At 32.6% G+C, this 16,577-nt stretch overlaps 2 protein-coding genes across 4 annotated transcripts; both read right to left on the reverse strand.

The window, feature by feature from the left end:
• Window positions 1-483: 483 nt before the first annotated feature.
• LOC105115052 (uncharacterized) lies at window positions 484-5,293 on the reverse strand. Of its 3 annotated transcripts, XM_011011822.1 has the most exons (7): window positions 4,572-5,279; window positions 3,287-3,341; window positions 2,798-2,872; window positions 2,535-2,629; window positions 1,651-1,732; window positions 1,085-1,168; window positions 484-866 (listed from the first exon to the last, which is right to left on the reverse strand). In XM_011011822.1, the coding sequence occupies exons 1-7, from the start codon at window positions 4,880-4,882 to the stop codon at window positions 741-743; spliced, it is 828 nt and encodes a 275-aa protein (XP_011010124.1). In that variant the 5' UTR covers window positions 4,883-5,279; the 3' UTR covers window positions 484-740. The 3 variants fall into 3 exon arrangements, with proteins under 3 accessions (XP_011010124.1, XP_011010125.1, XP_011010126.1); XM_011011823.1 differs by lacking the exon at window positions 2,798-2,872; XM_011011824.1 differs by lacking the exons at window positions 484-866; window positions 1,085-1,168 and adding an exon at window positions 1,175-1,374 and having other exon boundaries at window positions 4,572-5,293.
• A 351-nt stretch (window positions 5,294-5,644) lies between these two features.
• On the reverse strand, window positions 5,645-10,869 carry LOC105115054 (TATA-box-binding protein 2-like). Its single transcript, XM_011011825.1, has 9 exons — window positions 10,193-10,869; window positions 8,637-8,724; window positions 8,478-8,549; window positions 7,752-7,802; window positions 7,304-7,348; window positions 7,039-7,131; window positions 6,424-6,525; window positions 6,263-6,336; window positions 5,645-6,149 (listed from the first exon to the last, which is right to left on the reverse strand). Coding segments are annotated over exons 1-9 (606 nt in total). The 5' UTR covers window positions 10,273-10,869; the 3' UTR covers window positions 5,645-6,148.
• Between the last annotated feature and the right edge of the window lie 5,708 nt (window positions 10,870-16,577).

Raw genomic sequence — 16,577 nt, forward strand, 5'->3', positions numbered from 1 at the left:
TAAAAGTTATCACAATCTTCCTGATTGTTAAAAAAATACTAAAAATTATTAAATTATTATTTTTTAAAATATATGTATATAATTTTAAATATTATTTTTAAAAATATAAATATTTAAAAAAAAAACAGACACCAAACTCAATACATGAAAAGTCAAAAGTATAGGAATATTTACAGCTTTAAATTCCCTTTGCACGCATGCTTTACTTGACTAATATGGGTTCAAGAACATCAAGTAAAGATGAAAATCAGCATATGATCATTGAATACATTGAATAATTCAGAGAATAAAATCTAGGAAATTGATTTAAGCCATGGGAGAGGACTCGCTTCATCCTCACAATACCAAGAAAGTGGAAGATGCATGAAAACAAGCAAGCATCTTCATATTCAGAGCTTCATTCACATCTAAACATCTAGCTCTGGAAAATTTGCCAGGAAGAATCATCACAGAGGAGGATTATCAGAAAACCAGCCGAAACCCTTTTTTATATATGAACGTGAGTTTAAGCACTTAAAATTTGAAATAACAAACAAGAGCCCACTGCCTTACAAAAGATGCTTTGTTGATAAATGCCCTCCTTTACATGAGTTTCTCCAGTACATGGAGGTGAAAAAGAAAAGAGAAAAACAAAGCAAATTACGTTGCATCAGAATACATCTTTAAAACCTGGGCACTAAGTGTTGGAAAAATCATATGTGCCGAGCACAAGAATGTACAGCTTTCACCTAGAATGTATGTCACGGCTCTGATGATGGCCTCGCTAGATATTGTTGCCACTCTTCAGGCATTCCCTTTCTCATCCTCAGCATCCTTATTGCTGCACTTGTTAAGGGTATGGCAAGTATGTCATAATCTTTAGGGGCCTGCAAGAAAAAAGAGTAAAAACTCTTCATGAAATATTTCTTATGTTTGGCTAAGTTTTACGTTGATATTCATTGACAAAGGTCATCTGGTTTTGGTTCATAATGAGAAAGGTAACACCTTAACATGCTATTCACGGCCACAACAAGTGATATCCCAGCTTTCCCTGGACGAATACTTGAGTTGCAACCATTTATTATTTACCAGAACTAAACGATACCTTGGGGACCTTACTCAGCTTCATGTTTGCTTCCTCTGGAGTTTTTTGACCCTTCTTTGAGTTGCATTTGGCACAAGCAGTAACCTGTTACAGGAGGAAGCAAGCCACAGAAACTGTGAAGAACTTCCTCAACGCCAAAATGTAAATCTTCATCAAAGTGTTTAGTCTTCTATTGATCTTCCATGTTCTCCATACATTATATGGCCATCTCTGTAGCTTATAATATATGTGTTCCAATTGTAATTAACCCGATGAGGAAAGGGTAAAGCACCAGTTTGAAAATTAATCAACTATTCAAACATATCATAAATGCTATCAGTACAGATACTGGATCATGCATGCAGAAAGATCTGGCAATTAGTTTGAAGATCGATCGTAGCAGCAGCAACTACTTACAAAGTAATCCCAATAAGTTCAAAAGAATAGATTAAAAGAAAAGGAAAGTCAAGGACAATCAAGCAGCTGTTAGATTGTATTCTATTTTCATCAGTGTACAGCTCCTTTTTTCAAAAAGCCATAGTTCGCATCAAAATAAAAGTTTTCCTAGACTTGCAAAAGTATCTTACCAGATTTTCCCATTGCCATTCCCCTCCTTGCGCAGTTGGCAGAACATGGTCAATGGTCAAATTCTCATGGGAAGAACAGTACCTACTTGCAATTTAGGGAAGCATTATATTAGACACTAAGAAATAACGGCATTGACATCGTGCATGCCACTAGTATATTTCTTCAGGAAGTAACAAGAAACTGTGGAAACAAAATAAAAATCTGAAAGAAGCACTTCAAGGTGATGTGGATCACAATATACTCGTAAATCCATCAAAAATGCCAAATACTATTTTTTTTTTTTTTCCTCTTTTGGTTATAAAGTGAAGAAGAAAATAATCTGTGATGACAGATGAAAATTCCGATACGCCTTTGAACCCTTTTGTGTCCCCACCTGACAATATAGATGTGATCTTTATCGACAACTTGTTGATCAATATCCACATTTTACACACCAGAAGGATCAGATGGCTAGGAAATGGTGAAGAAAGAAATAGAAGCTCCATCTTTATAACTCTGGATGTAAAATTGAGATTTTCTGTCATTGACTGACAATTTAAACCTTGAGCATGTTTTCTTCACTTCCTATATCATGGACTTCGGATTTGGGAGGTGATAACACTCAAACAAATTAGAAGTCCTATGGTATATATTGATGTCGAGTAACCTGTTCTTACAGAGATCAAATCATAATCTAACTAAAGCAGATATACATGCAAGGCGGTTTTCAAATAAGCCAATTCATTTGGGATGAGGGAAAAATCTACTTCTAGGAAATGAGCTTCCAGAAGCTATTTGGATGGAGTTTCTTGTTCAAGAATATATGTAATTCCATCACACACAGCAATTCAGTGTCTGTGTCGCAATAGACTGAACTTGAACTAATGTGTTGCAGGTTACTTACTGACAAGTATAGTTGTCCCGATGAAGTATATTCTTGCGACTAAGTTTGCTTCTGAATATTCTTCTTCTCTTAACAACCTGCAATAGATGTGGAACCTGAAAGCAGAAGCTTAAGATAAGCTTGAGTGGAGTAGGATGCAAGTAACGCAGTAGAAGCTGCTTTTAGTAAGAAAAAGGCTGGAAGTGTTTGAGGTGAAAAGAGAAAATGATGAGAGAACATAAATCTATCTAGGAACTGCAAGAGGTGAAAAGAGAAATGCCTACCCTTAATACAGCTGGAATGTAAAAGGATCCGCTTGGGGAATTTACTGTCTGATCATAATATTCTAGTACATCAGCCTGGAAACAGAATGCTAAAGAATTTAGAAACCAAATGTAACACGCGGCTTGTATGCAGTTGTGAGAAAGTGCGTGAGTTGAGTAATGTGGTGGGCATTGTTCATCTACGAAATAAAATGTTTTGAGTGACAATAGGTTTACAGGTATTGGGGTAAGTGGTATTGCTTGAGAAACAAGTTAGTCAAAGCAATCATATCATGAACCAGAATGCTTCTCATGCATCGCTGCATCCTACATGATCATTCTTTGATATGCTAAAATACTAATTTGCTTTGTCGTGTTCACTAGGTTTCCTAGTGGTTGATACAAAATTTGCATGAGAAAATAATGGCATAAGCAGCAACCATGAACTAGAAACTGTATATGACTGCTGTTAACATGTCTAAGTGTATTAGTTTTACACATCAGGCCAACCTTCTCCATGAATTCCAGACACATGGCACGCTTCCAGCACACAACATTCACCGGCCTGGTGCAGGACAAGAACAGTCAGATCCATATACAAATATCTATCCAAGTCTTTCTAAATTGGTAGAAAGAAAAACTAGAGGAAAAGGAAAAGAAAAGTGGTAATTGTATCAAGCACTTCCGGAAATGAACTTGCAGCTTCCTATCTTTCTTTCCTGTTCAGTGATGCTGAAATGAAGTGCGGAAAGGAAGGAGGATACGGAAGTTATTTGGAAACCTCCAATCAACAAAGAGAAATGGGGTCAGTAGGACAACGAGCCACTAAGATATCTGCAGAAGGTTATTAATCATGCACTGGCGAGGTTTCAAGAAACATGTGCTGAATACAGCTTTAACCAAAATGTTGTTTTTGCTGCAAACTACAAGCTGTGAACATTCGAAACTAATTTTCTTCGATTAAGACTACACCTCCGATTACAGGTCCACAAACACTACTACTCATTCCCATCCCATCTTGGGATTCTACCGCAAAGGCAACGCTTTAATGCAAGATATTCATACAGATCACATTTAATTGATTGGCATGTGCCACAACACAGAATACACTGTTATTATTATATGTTTTTGGTTCAATTCTAGACGATAGAAAAAAAGAAAAACAGAGAGTAAGAATTGTTTGATACTGTCTGGATTATATATGCAGCATACAAAGTAACAACTTGTTATAGTTTGTTGCTCATAGGTAAAGAGGTATTAGAAAAAAATCATTAATACTTCTTGGACAGTTAGAATTTCCAGGACATTTTAGAATTTATTATAAATATAACTCTATTTCGATATTTTTGGATGCAGCGCATTGCTGAACCACATTCTTTCTAGTTTTTCTCCTATTGAAATATTCATCAATAATTACGGCAAGTTTTTCACTGCATAATCAAACCTATTAATAGTAAAGAGATCTTCTCTCCAATCACATTACACCTTCACCTAACACATGAGTTGCTAAACTGATTCAAACCAACGCTCCAAGAAGCCTAATCACTAGTCAAACTAGCAGATATCTCAACCATCACACAGTGAAATACTCCATCTGTACAGTAAACCAGACCCAGAGCATGACGTTACAGAATCCTAGTCAACAAATTAAAAAGAAAAAGAATACTAACCAAAAAGTAGAAAAGAAATATTCATATTAGAATGATGAACCTGGTCAAACAAACAATTAATAAATCGATACACACACAAGTGAAAAGAGGTGCAAGAATCATGTAAATAGAGAGAAATAAGGTACCTGTAAGAGATATCCAAGACAAGGCCTCTAAAGCAAGCCAATTCATCCCTCTCACTGTCATAATCTTCATCACTCTCATCACTAGCCTCGCTAACACTTTGACTTGCCTCTGTGTAAAAATGCTTGGATTTCTTGCTCAAAGAAGCAGCAGCATATAACTTTGTACTATTAGCACCAAGAAACCTGATCTTTCTCTTCTGGGTCAGAGATGATCTCAACCCACCAAGAAAATCATTCCCAAGAAGCTTACAGTGAGTCCCATCATTGTCAAACAGCAACTTCAAGCGACCTTGTACTGTAAATTGAGCCATCAACAACTACTCTACAGTCTATATATAGTTCAAGAAACAAAAAATACTGCTTTGCTGTTTGCAATTTTCAAATGCTAATGTGGGAACTCGTAGGTTACTACTATTCTTGATTGCGTGGGAACTTTCAAGGTTTTGGTTTCTTGAAGTAGGAAACTTTAAAGTGCAAGAAAAGAAAAATCTTTCTAGCAAAACCTAAAGAAAAAAGATGTCCACTTTACTGGAAAAAACCGTTGCCACATGTTGTCGCACGTGCGTATTCGTTCTATTCTCTGTACCTCAAATATCTCCATCTTTGAATCTGGTTAAATTTACAAACTCGCAATCCTTTTTGCTTCTTGATTTTGTTCCGCGGAACAGAATGTCTCTCTTCAAATTTTGGACTGTATTTGTTAACTAGAAAGTGATTTCTTAGTTTATAGTTAGATAAACGTGCCTGCTGCTTCTTATGTTGAATTAATTTTTTTATCATAAAAAAATAATTAAACATTATTAATGTTTTTTTAATAAAAAAATTTAAATTCCATTAAAATTAACTTTAACTTGTTAATATAACCCATAAAAATATAATTTATTTTAAAATAAATATTAAATTTTTTATATATCTAAATATTAAATTAATTTAATCAATTTTAATTAACCTAATCAATTTATTCGATAGATTATAAAATTATGATTACAAATAAAAATTAAATTAAAATAAATTATAAAACTAAATTTTTAATAAATTAATTTAAAGTCGAATGATTTGAAAAAAAAAAAAAAGCAGGCACAGTAACATTTCTATTACAGGCTCTCATGGACTTGACATTGAAAAAGAATCAAGCAACAAACATCTCTGATGCCCTTAAACACCTCTCCATCCAATAGCAACTGCCGTACATTTAAGTTTCAAAGGCATCCTAGCTAAGAAACATGAGTTGTGGTGGTAATAAAGAAAGAGAGAAGACAGAAACACAGTTCATGTCAAAAGTGGAACTAAGTTTTCAGCATTAAAATCGTCAAAGTGTAGTGTCCGACAGGCTAAAACACAAAAACATGTTATTCAGTCCCCCGTCCTTCTCCCTTACAGCTCTTAATTACACCTCGCGCGAGCACTTTCCCCCAATCACACCCACTTTCTTTTGGTGGGCAAGTGACTAAACAAATTAGAAGACGGCAACAGAACCAGAGCCAAGAAGGCTGTGCCCTGGCTTCACATATGCACACTTGAATCCACCCCATCTGATACTATCCACAACACCACCAAAGCCCCATTTCAAATATAAATCTGCAACCCATCAAAAAGATACGCAGATTAGGCCTGATTGAATTAAATGATACAAAATTAAGAGACTCAAATAATCAGATATCGAAGAGAGGTCAATAGATGGGGAGGTTTACCATTGCTGGACTTTCCTAAACTCTGCAAGGACAGGGTATATGTTTTCAAAGGCTTTGTATGTCTCCTCTCTCACCTAAGATGTTGAACATAGAGAACTATCAGCTACCAAACTCTATCAGCATGCAGGTCAGAGATAGTGAACATGAGATTTTGGATTTACCTTGGCTCCGGTGATCACAATTTTTCCTGAGACAAAAATAAGAAGCACAATCTTTGGTTGTTTCATTCGATATATTAAGCCTGGAAAGATTTCAGGTTCATACTGCACAGGTAGAGCACAAGAGTTCAGGTTCACACTGCATGGCACATCCTTTTGGGTTCAAACTTGCGCAGGTACAACATGAGAGTTTTAAAGTTCATGCTGAAAGAATACAATTCAGGTGGGAAGAGAGTGTGTATGTATAAGATTGTGGTGCAAGGTGTTTTTGAAAATAACTTTTCACTTGAAAATATATTAAAATGAATTTTTTTTTCCAGATTTTTTTTCTATTTTTAACATCAACACATCAAAACTATCAGTAAAAAAATCATTAATTTGATGCTTTTTCAAGCTAAAAACACCTTTAAAAAGCATCCAAAAACAGAAGAAGCACTCCCAAACACACCCTAAAGCTCTGTTTGGAAAATACAGCTGCTGAAAGTGTTTAGTAAAAAAGAGATTCTCGCTGCATGCCTCAAACTCCGATGAGCAAAAAGACCCATACATGTAAAGCATTTTAAAGCAACCGTCTTCCTGCTAGGGCACTAAGTTCAACAGATTATGGTTTTTACTTACACTTGAGAAAGCACCATGGGAGTATGCAAGCCCTTCAAGTTTGATGGGGAACTTGACATCACAAGAGCCAACAATATTCTGAATTTTAAAGTCCTGGCAGTTGCAATGAGGAAACGTAAACACAAGGGGAACTTCAAAAGACAACAACACAAAACTAACCAGAAGAAATTCAAGAACATGCATACATATGTGTTGTATCTGTGTGTATGTGAAATATATATATATATATATATATATATATATATAGAGAGAGAGAGAGAGAGACCTTAAATTTGGCAGCAAAGCCTAGCTTTTGGATGATTCGTGCATACTGTAAAACAAAATATTCATTTTTGAATAAGAACCATGTCAAAGTAAAAGCATTTCAGGGAGAAACATGCAAGTCCTGTTTTACTTATCGAACACATCTCCATTCCACTTCAGTCTAAGTATTGCTCATCTATGAAAACCAGCAGAATGCATTTGTTTGTTGGAGAATACAACAAATATCTAGTTGTGATATATTGTTTATCAAATGAAAGACAGAAATCTAGATTAGTGCTAGAAAGAAATTTTTAGAGACCATCTGAAACAAAAATATTGAAAAGTTAGGATTCAGGTTTTCTATTCGAAAAGAAATGGTTCAAATCAACATTAAATCTACTTTCCTTCGTTGTGAAAAGATTTTTTTTTCAAAAAACATTAACAATTTTCCTCAATTATGAAAGCAATACCTTTCTAGCAGCAAGTTTTGACTGTTGTTCGCTCTTGGCACCTGTGCACACCTGATACGGCAGGAGACAAAAAAACCTCTTTCAGACAAGGGGCTGCAAGAGATCACCAGAATAAGCTGCAGGGTATGGACCGGAATTATTTTGTATAAATCCCCCCCCCCTCTTTTTCCACCATAGTTTTGATATGGACTAAACTTTTTATAATCCATTTTAATGCTGTATCAGTATTTAATCAGCATTTTTAGACTGCCTAAATCCCTCATCACTCCCAATTCTTCATTCCAATCACCATTCCTCATCAATGCATCCACGAGTACATGCTGAAGAAGGTAAAAAATCTCAAATAATCATCCCTTAATTTAACCTCAACAGATGTGAACACCACCTTCTGCAAATACACTTGAATATTATCTAATTCTTTCCTGTGCTCCACACGTGACTCTTAACATTTTCATCCCAGCTATGCCTTTTTATGAATGTGCTACTTCTTCACTTTCTAACACTCATTACCATAGAGCATTGGAGGTCCAGTTATAACTATTTATAATTTATCCTTCAACCGAATAAAGATTTTTCAATCACATAACACTGAAGTCATACTGTTCCATTTCAATCAACATTCTTCGAAACCATTGGTAAAATAACAAATCTGCGTAGAATACATTTGAAAGTAACAAGCAATATACAGCCATAAATAAATGTACTTTTCAGAGGCAAATAACTCACCATCTTTCCAGATGCAAAAATCAATGCTGTAGTTTTTGGTTCCCTAATCCGCATGATGACGGCAGCAAAACGCTGGATGAACATGCATAAAAGATGAGGGATCACATAGACCAAAAACAACAGAGCTTGCATCAGGAAGATTATCAAACACAGGCACACCTTGGGGTTGTATTCTGCATTACGGGCTTGCAGGGCAATTTGCTTAAGATCCAGCCTGCAATCTAAGTTCACAGTTGAAACAATGTTCCTAGAAGCATAAGGTTCAAACAAGAACAGTTAGATGTCAGAATTTAACAGGACTACCCAGTATTGAAGAATCATTTTGTAGGAAAAGAAGAATATGGTGAACCAAAAAAGAAATGGTGCACAAAAAAGACAGTGAAGTGTCAGATCTAAATATGGTCAACAAAGTCAACTCTTGACATTTGTCTTCAAATTTAGCGGAACAAAGTCAAAGCCAAATTTGAATGTGAGAAAAGCAGTTTTGTATAATATCTCCAATGCATAACAGCTCAATTCCTTTATCTGAGCACCATTCCTCCCGATACCATATTAAAATTTTAACCTACAACATGTAAGAAGTAAAACTGCTTTATTGTTATGCATGATTTAAGCTGTGAGGTGATGTTCAAATTTACACAAGCACCTCTCTCCAACTAACTATACGAGACAGGACAAGAGGCATGATTTTAAAACTTTTTTGGCAGCCAAATGAAAACTTAAAAAAGTTGTGAAAGCCCCTCAACTTCCTAGAAAGTTGCCTCTAGCTCTAATAGAAGTAAATATGGCTCAGAAACTACAAAGTAACTATGGACAATTTTTTGGCAGTTACAGAAAAATTGTATTTGTCTATCTCGTATATTTATTTTTTTCTCATTGTAAAGTAATATAGGAAACCGTAATGCTGTATCAATCAAAGGTAAACAAAATAGAATCTGGAACTGTGGCCTAGCTAAGAAGGATCCATGATTGTGTCAGGCGTGCAATTTTCTAATAGGATCCGTCATATGATTTAAATTCTTTCTTATGCCTCCAAGCTGAGACAAGCATAAACTTGTTTGACTCTACCTGTAAAATTCTCTTTGTATTGTCAAAAGCTAGTTAGTGAACAACTTCCTATTGCAAGCAAATGCATGAAGCTTCAACTTTAAATTTCATTCAATATGAAAAATAGAACTCAAGAACACATAAAAAAAACCTATGAAATTAACAAAAAGAAAAAAGCATGCTGCTTAAGTTTATTATTCAATAAAAGGTTCATTTACAACAGCACATCAGCGAACAAATCCCACTTCTTTAATCTCGCTTCTCATTTACTATACTTTACAGCCATCAAACAAAAAGTTTTTTTCTTTCCTTTGATTACTACATAAGTCAACAAGCCTTGCTCCACCTCTGAAGCCTTCCCCAATGTTTAACCCTAAACCTGATCACCGAACATCAAAAACACTGTACAGCCTTCAAAAATCTATTACAAACAACATAATCGCACTTTCTTTCTTCTCCTTCAATATACAATCATCACCTCTAATACAACCTTCTTTTAAGGAACATCAAACAAACACAACTGCAATCAAACCCAAAAACGCAAAGCTTCCACAAATCCTTCATATCACTTTGGTCAAAAGACACATGTAGGCATGCCCAAAAAGACAAAGATAGAGCAAATAGCTTTCATTTATTGAAAGAAAAATAAATGGAAAATGCAGACTTACTGGAGGATGGGAACAATGCCAGAAGGATGCTTGGAAAGATCCACTGGCTGGCTACCTTCCAAGCCCCCTTGCTCTGCCATTTCTTCCTTTTATTGTTCCCCACTACCCCAATAATCCCCAAAAACACCCACAGAAAATCGATTTGTTTATCTGGGTTCCTCCTTTTCACGCCTAAAAGCTGGATCTTTTATGCGGATTTGTCCTTTCACACCTAAAAATTCGACTTTTATATCTGTGTTCTTGTTTTAACGGGTAAAAATCGAGTCTTTTATCTGGGCTTCCGTTATCAAAGCCAAAACAGATGAATCCAACCTTATTAATGAATGAAAAACACAGATCTATCCAAAAAGTTCAATTTTTTTACCTTTTATTCTCAACCCAAAACCCCTCAATCAAGCCCAAAATAAGGCAATTCTAAGTTTTATTTCAAGATTAGAACCCACATGTCGAGCTTTAAAAGAAAATCTCTCAAGGAAGATAGTGAGAGAGAGAGAGGGAAGAATTTAAAAGAGGGTTTCTTTTATAGGTTTTGATTTTAAAAGAGAGAAATATATATATGTGAGGAATTTGAGGTTCGTGTTGTTTTGGGTTTGGATCTGGCCTGGTCTCAAATCCTCTGATTATGAGAGAGAGAGAGGGAGAGAGGAGAGAGGCAAGCAGGTGATGTTGCTGGTGGATGAGGAGGGGACTTTTGTACCTTCGCTAGGGTCATTTATAAGGTGACTGGCTCGTGGGAGCCTGATCCGGTCATGGTCTGTGGTTACCGGGTGGTGCCGGTTGGAGGGGTAAGGTTGGGATTTCATAGAGTTTAGGTTGAGTTACTGTTTTAGCCTCCGTGTGCGGCTCGCTTTAAGGTCGATGGGCTGGGGTTTTGTTGGGATTTTGAAGGGGTGATGGATTTGTGACACGTGGATGGTGAGATTGGGGTGAGTGATGATTTGTCGGGAGTGGGTCCCAATTGATGATGATATAAAGCATCAGCATCACGCCGCCCATGGTGAAGGGGAACCTCGAAACTGATGCCTATATAAAAGCCTCCATCTTACTGTTTTTCTTCGGGAGATCCCATTTCTTAACGTTGGGTGAACTGTTTAAAAGTTTTTTTTATTTAAAAATATATCTAATAATATTTCTTAAAAATTATTCTTTATATTAGTATATTAAAATAATAAAATAATATTAAAAAAATTAAAAAAAAAAAAGACTTAAACTTTATTATTTGATCAACACTTCTTCAATCTTTGATAAAGCCTGCTTGTATGGGTTGTTTCTTTTGTTTTTATTTAATTGAAAAATATCAATTTATATTCTTAAAAATTATTCTTTATATTAGTATCTTAAAATAATAAAATAATATTAAAAAATTAAAAAAAAAAGACTTAAACTTTATTATTTGATCAACACTTCTTCAATCTTTGATAAAGCCTGCTTGTATGGGTTGTTTCTTTTGTTTTTATTTAATTGAAAAATATCAATTTATATTTTTTTCTATTCAAAAAGCAAGAGCCCACAGTTTAATAAAGGGTTTGATTTTGTGGTTGGATTGTGTTTTTAAAACATTTTAAATTTTTTTAATTTTAAATTATTTTTTTATTTTTAAATTATTTTAACATATTAATATTAAAAATATATTTTAATATGCTTTCAAAAAAAATACTTTAAAAAACAATTTTTATCACAATCTCAAATATATTATTAAACAAATAAAACCTACGTATCTTTTCATTTATAATGTATATATTATGTAAAGCACCACATAAATAAATACATTCTAAAATTAAAGTTTTATCTTTTCTTCAAATAAAATTAAAATGATAAGAGTTTAATTTCCCATATATATGAAGCAAAAAAATTTAGTCAATGTAAAAAATTGTTAGTGTTGTTCATTTTTTTTACCATTAATTTTTTAAAAATATATAAACTAAATAGATAATACTTATATTCAATAAAATAAATGAAAAATTATATATGCTAATAAATAATAATAAATATGTTAATTTCAATCAAAGATTAAATCAAAAAATTAAGATAAAGATACATGTTAAAATATATGATCTTATATTGATGATAGCTCTTAAAAAAATTATTTAATTATACAATAAAAAAATATTAGAAAATAAATAATTTAAATTTTATTGGAAAAAAAATCTAGTATAACCCCTCCTTTTATTATTAATAAAAAAAATTTAACAAAAAAGAAAAACATATATTTTTTTGCCATGGGTTCTTAGTTTAATAAAAAAATAAAAAGAATAATTATAGATATTCGTTTCTCTTTCAATATTAATGAAAAAATTATTACCAAGCTTTTGTATATAGTGTCAATACATAATTAATTATTGAAGCAAACAAGTATTCTTCTTTAAGTTTATAAAATGGTTTGCCATGGCTTTTTTTTAGTGTGTTTATAGTTTAGAGAAAATAATATCAACTTGTAATAACTTTTCAAACTTATATTTTAGATCATTAGATAGAAAGCACCACACTTAAAGAAATTATAAAGTTTAATCCCCAACTAATTAAATATTAAAGTATATAATTAGAAAAGAAATTAAACTATACAAAAGAATCCAAAACATAAAATAACAATTAAAAGAATGAAGATCAACATTGAAATAAAAAATAAATTAAAGGATAATTTTTTTTTATGGTTGAAGGGTGAATTGAACCAATAAATATTGAAAGATAAATTAGAAAAAAATATATATAAAAAGATCAAAAATAAAAATAATAATTAAAAGAATGAGATTGAAAGATAAAATTAAAAGTAAATCAAAATTTCACAAAAGAGTTAAGAACAAAAATTAAAAGAATAAGAAACAAAGTTGAAATCTTACTAAATAAAGGGGTAACTCTAAAATTTTGCATACTAACATGAATTTTAAGAAGAAAAAAAAAAGAAAAGAGAGAAAACAAAAGGGAAGAAAGCACCACTAGCATTAAATTGTCACACCACCTCTGATACATGTTGCCCTAATAGGAAGAAAGTGCAGCGGAGCTTCTAATGACATGATGAAAGTTATTGTTTGGCTGTTGGGAGATACTGAACATGTCACCTAATAGGCTTGGACATCTCCTACTCGCTAATCATATTTTTTAATTATATTTTATATTTGTTTAAATACTAAATTCCCCTTCAATTAACTTTATAATAACAAGAAAATCAATGTGAAAATACTAAAAAGTTCTTGGATTTCTAGTTTCAAGTTTTTTTGTTTTCAATAGTATTTTGGTTATTTCACTATACTCTTAAAATATGAAAAGACTTATTTATTATCCTTAATTAATTTTGTAATGATTAATGAGCCTTATAAAAAGAACTTAATAAACCTTTTGATGGGAAGGTTAATATTGTTATTAAACTTTTTCAATGAACAATGCAATTGAGTTTGACTAAACAATGTTTTTCTGAGAGTTTTAGCTTTTATTAATATGGGTTTTCATGTGAAAAAATATTTAGGGATCTAGTACACTTGATCGAGTTGTAGATAACATGTGCAACACGAGAGTTGCAGATATCATATGTGACTTAATAATTGCATTCTTCATTTATAACTTGAGAGTTACAAATGACAATTGTGACACTCAAGTCGCAAATATTATCTATGACTCAAATAAAATACTCATCCTGGGGCAGTTTCTTCTGCAATTAACTCTATCCCAAAAAACCCACAATTCACACAATTCAATTAACTAGTTTTCTTGCATTAAAACACAATTCACATAAGCAGCCCATAACATCTTCAATTATAGGTAACAAAATTAAACTCATGATTAGCATAACATAACATTTAATTAAAATTAAACTAACTATACATTTATTCATAATTCTAATAATATATAATAACATGTAATTATATCTAATAATTATCTCAGCTCATAGAAAGGCCTGAAAGACTTATGGATGAGCCTAGAGCATCACCTCAATCGTCCAACTCGAGGATGGGTCTACAATATCCGTGTAGGTGTGAGGAGGACCAATATTATTCAAGCTCACGGATAGACCTGAGATGTTTATGGATGGGCCTGAGATGTTTGATAACAGGCCTTTGTTGTTTGTGGACAGGCTTAGGACGCTCTTGAATGGACCCATATCCCCAACACTCTCACGATAAGTAATCTCATCTTCTGTTAATGCCACTTTAAAATGCTCAGACTCACTAACCTTTTGAAGTCCAACATAACATAAATTGAGTGTAGTGTTGGCAATAATATGTTCCATTTTATCAACACCTTTACAAATAGTTTTTGCTGCTTTCCAAACTCCCATACCAAGTAATGCATTTGTAGACATATATTAAACACTAATTAGGAGTTACCATCCATAATAACATTAATCTAGTATTTAATAAATATTATATGTAAAATAATATTGCATAACAATCAATTCTATCTCAAATATCAAGGCCATAATGCATCGAATTGCATGGATATTGCGAGAAATGTGACCAGATAGGTGTAATGAAACAACTTGTGATGGACATATATAATCTCATATAGATATTTACATCAATCATCGGATGACATTCCTAAAAACATGATCTCTTTTATCATCTCAAAGATTCATGTAGGATGCATGAATCATCAACCAATTCCCTTTGTACTTACCCTGATAACTAATATTATACAGCTTATCACCGATATCAATATAATCTAGTATATGTTGAGATAGTCTAAACTATCACATTATACAATTTGGGCAATGCATCTTAACAATATTAAAGTAATGCAACGAGACATGTGTTAACTCATAAATATGAGTGGGATTTACCATGAAATGTTAGCCCCACTCCATCTAACATGACAAACTGAAAAGTTAGTATATTTTTTTCATTCAATTTATATAAATAATATGTTGATTAAAATCAATTTTATTTATTATTATTTAGAACAAATAGATAGTGGTTTCTAGGTGACAGTGTCAAATATATTATCCCCTCAACTCTTTAGACATCTAATATGAACATACTCTCAGAACTATATTAATCAACATTGACAATTTTAAGTTAGTATTTAAAATGCCATTAACTCTAACAATTAAAGAATTTAAAATAATTATATCTCAAGAAATAGTAGACACTTGACAATTTATCTTCTCTTTTTAGATATGATTTATATAATTGTCAGTAAAGATATGCAAGCATGGACCTTATAATTGTAATTAGGAATGGCTTAGAAATCCTCTAATAGTGTTAGAAATAACAATGGCGTTGCATTGCCAGCAATACTTATGAAAATAAGACCTTTAAACATATGTAATATATATGTTTGAGTATACATAAATAATTGGTCATTTATCGCATCTATTGGGGGGTTTTATGTCCATCCATGTTAATTTGATGCAATTGCCCTTATAAATATTAGTTGAAGGCATCCATCCTAGTAGACGATCATATAAAGCATCTTTATCAATCGACCTTTCACTTTTTATTATAAAGGTTCCATTTGTTAGAAGACCGATCAACATAGTGACATCCTAGAGTGTGGGTGTTATCTAACCACCACGTAGATGAAAAGTGTGTGTTTCACCCCTTCATTGCTTAACCAAAATTGCAATCAATGCGTGGTCAAGTTGTATGTCATACAACTAACTGATCTCATAAAAACTAGTATCAACAAAAAATGGAAGAACACTCTTATACAACTTTATCTAGTTATGTTATCAAGGTGTTAAAAGATCATCGCCCTAAAAATCAAGCAATTTTATTATTTAAATAATTAAAATTATTAAATTTTAATAATGTACAATGATTAATTAAAAATGTTATTAATATAAAAAATCTAACCTCCCTGCTCTAAATATCATTAGAACAATGTTGATCTTATATATATAAAACTAACCTATCATCAGAACCTGCCTCAACAACCAAGTGGTCCTGCCTATTGGCACTTTTAGAAGTAGTAAAACCTCATCTAGTCCAAAACATGTATCTCTCGAGGTTCTATATAATAAATTATTAGACTCTTAAAAATAATTAAATATCCATATAATTGAATTAAAAACAATAATCAAAGTTTACATAATTTAAAATAAATACAAAAAACATAATATATATTGTCTAGTTTCATAAGTTTTTCTATTATGACTACTTTGATATCGCATATGTCCTATTCAGTGAATGTCCCCTTTAAGGATCCTTCTTATTATGTAGATTAGTGGATATTTTTTTTTTTACCCTTATCCATTTATCATCTAACTAGACATCCATATACATCTAGACCATTATATATAAGCCACAACAGTGTATCGAGTAAGGGTTGAAAACAAGGACTATGTGTATTAGGCAATATGTTCGATGAGATAATTTCTATTTGCCATAAGTATAAATTGTTTTATTGACATTAAGTGTTCTCAACTCTTCTCTTACAACACACTGTTAAAGTG

This window comes from Populus euphratica, unplaced genomic scaffold, assembly GCF_000495115.2.
Source record: "Populus euphratica unplaced genomic scaffold, PopEup_1.0 scaffold630.1, whole genome shotgun sequence".
Taxonomy (NCBI): Eukaryota; Viridiplantae; Streptophyta; class Magnoliopsida; order Malpighiales; family Salicaceae; genus Populus; species Populus euphratica.

Coding starts and splice junctions, on each gene's coding strand:
- LOC105115052 (XM_011011822.1), bottom strand. CDS start 4,882: ATGGCTCAATTTACAGTACAAGGTCGCTTGAAGTTGCTGTTTGACAAT. Junction 3,342..4,571: donor GTCTTGGATATCTCTTACAG/GTACCTTATTTC, acceptor GTCCTGCACCAG/GCCGGTGAATGTTGTGTGCT. Junction 2,630..2,797: donor ACATTCCAGCTGTATTAAGG/GTAGGCATTTCT, acceptor TTCTGCTTTCAG/GTTCCACATCTATTGCAGGT.
- LOC105115054 (XM_011011825.1), bottom strand. CDS start 10,272: ATGGCAGAGCAAGGGGGCTTGGAAGGTAGCCAGCCAGTGGATCTTTCC. Junction 7,132..7,303: donor GCTTTGCTGCCAAATTTAAG/GTCTCTCTCTCT, acceptor TGCAACTGCCAG/GACTTTAAAATTCAGAATAT. Junction 6,526..7,038: donor CCCATGGTGCTTTCTCAAGT/GTAAGTAAAAAC, acceptor CTACCTGTGCAG/TATGAACCTGAAATCTTTCC.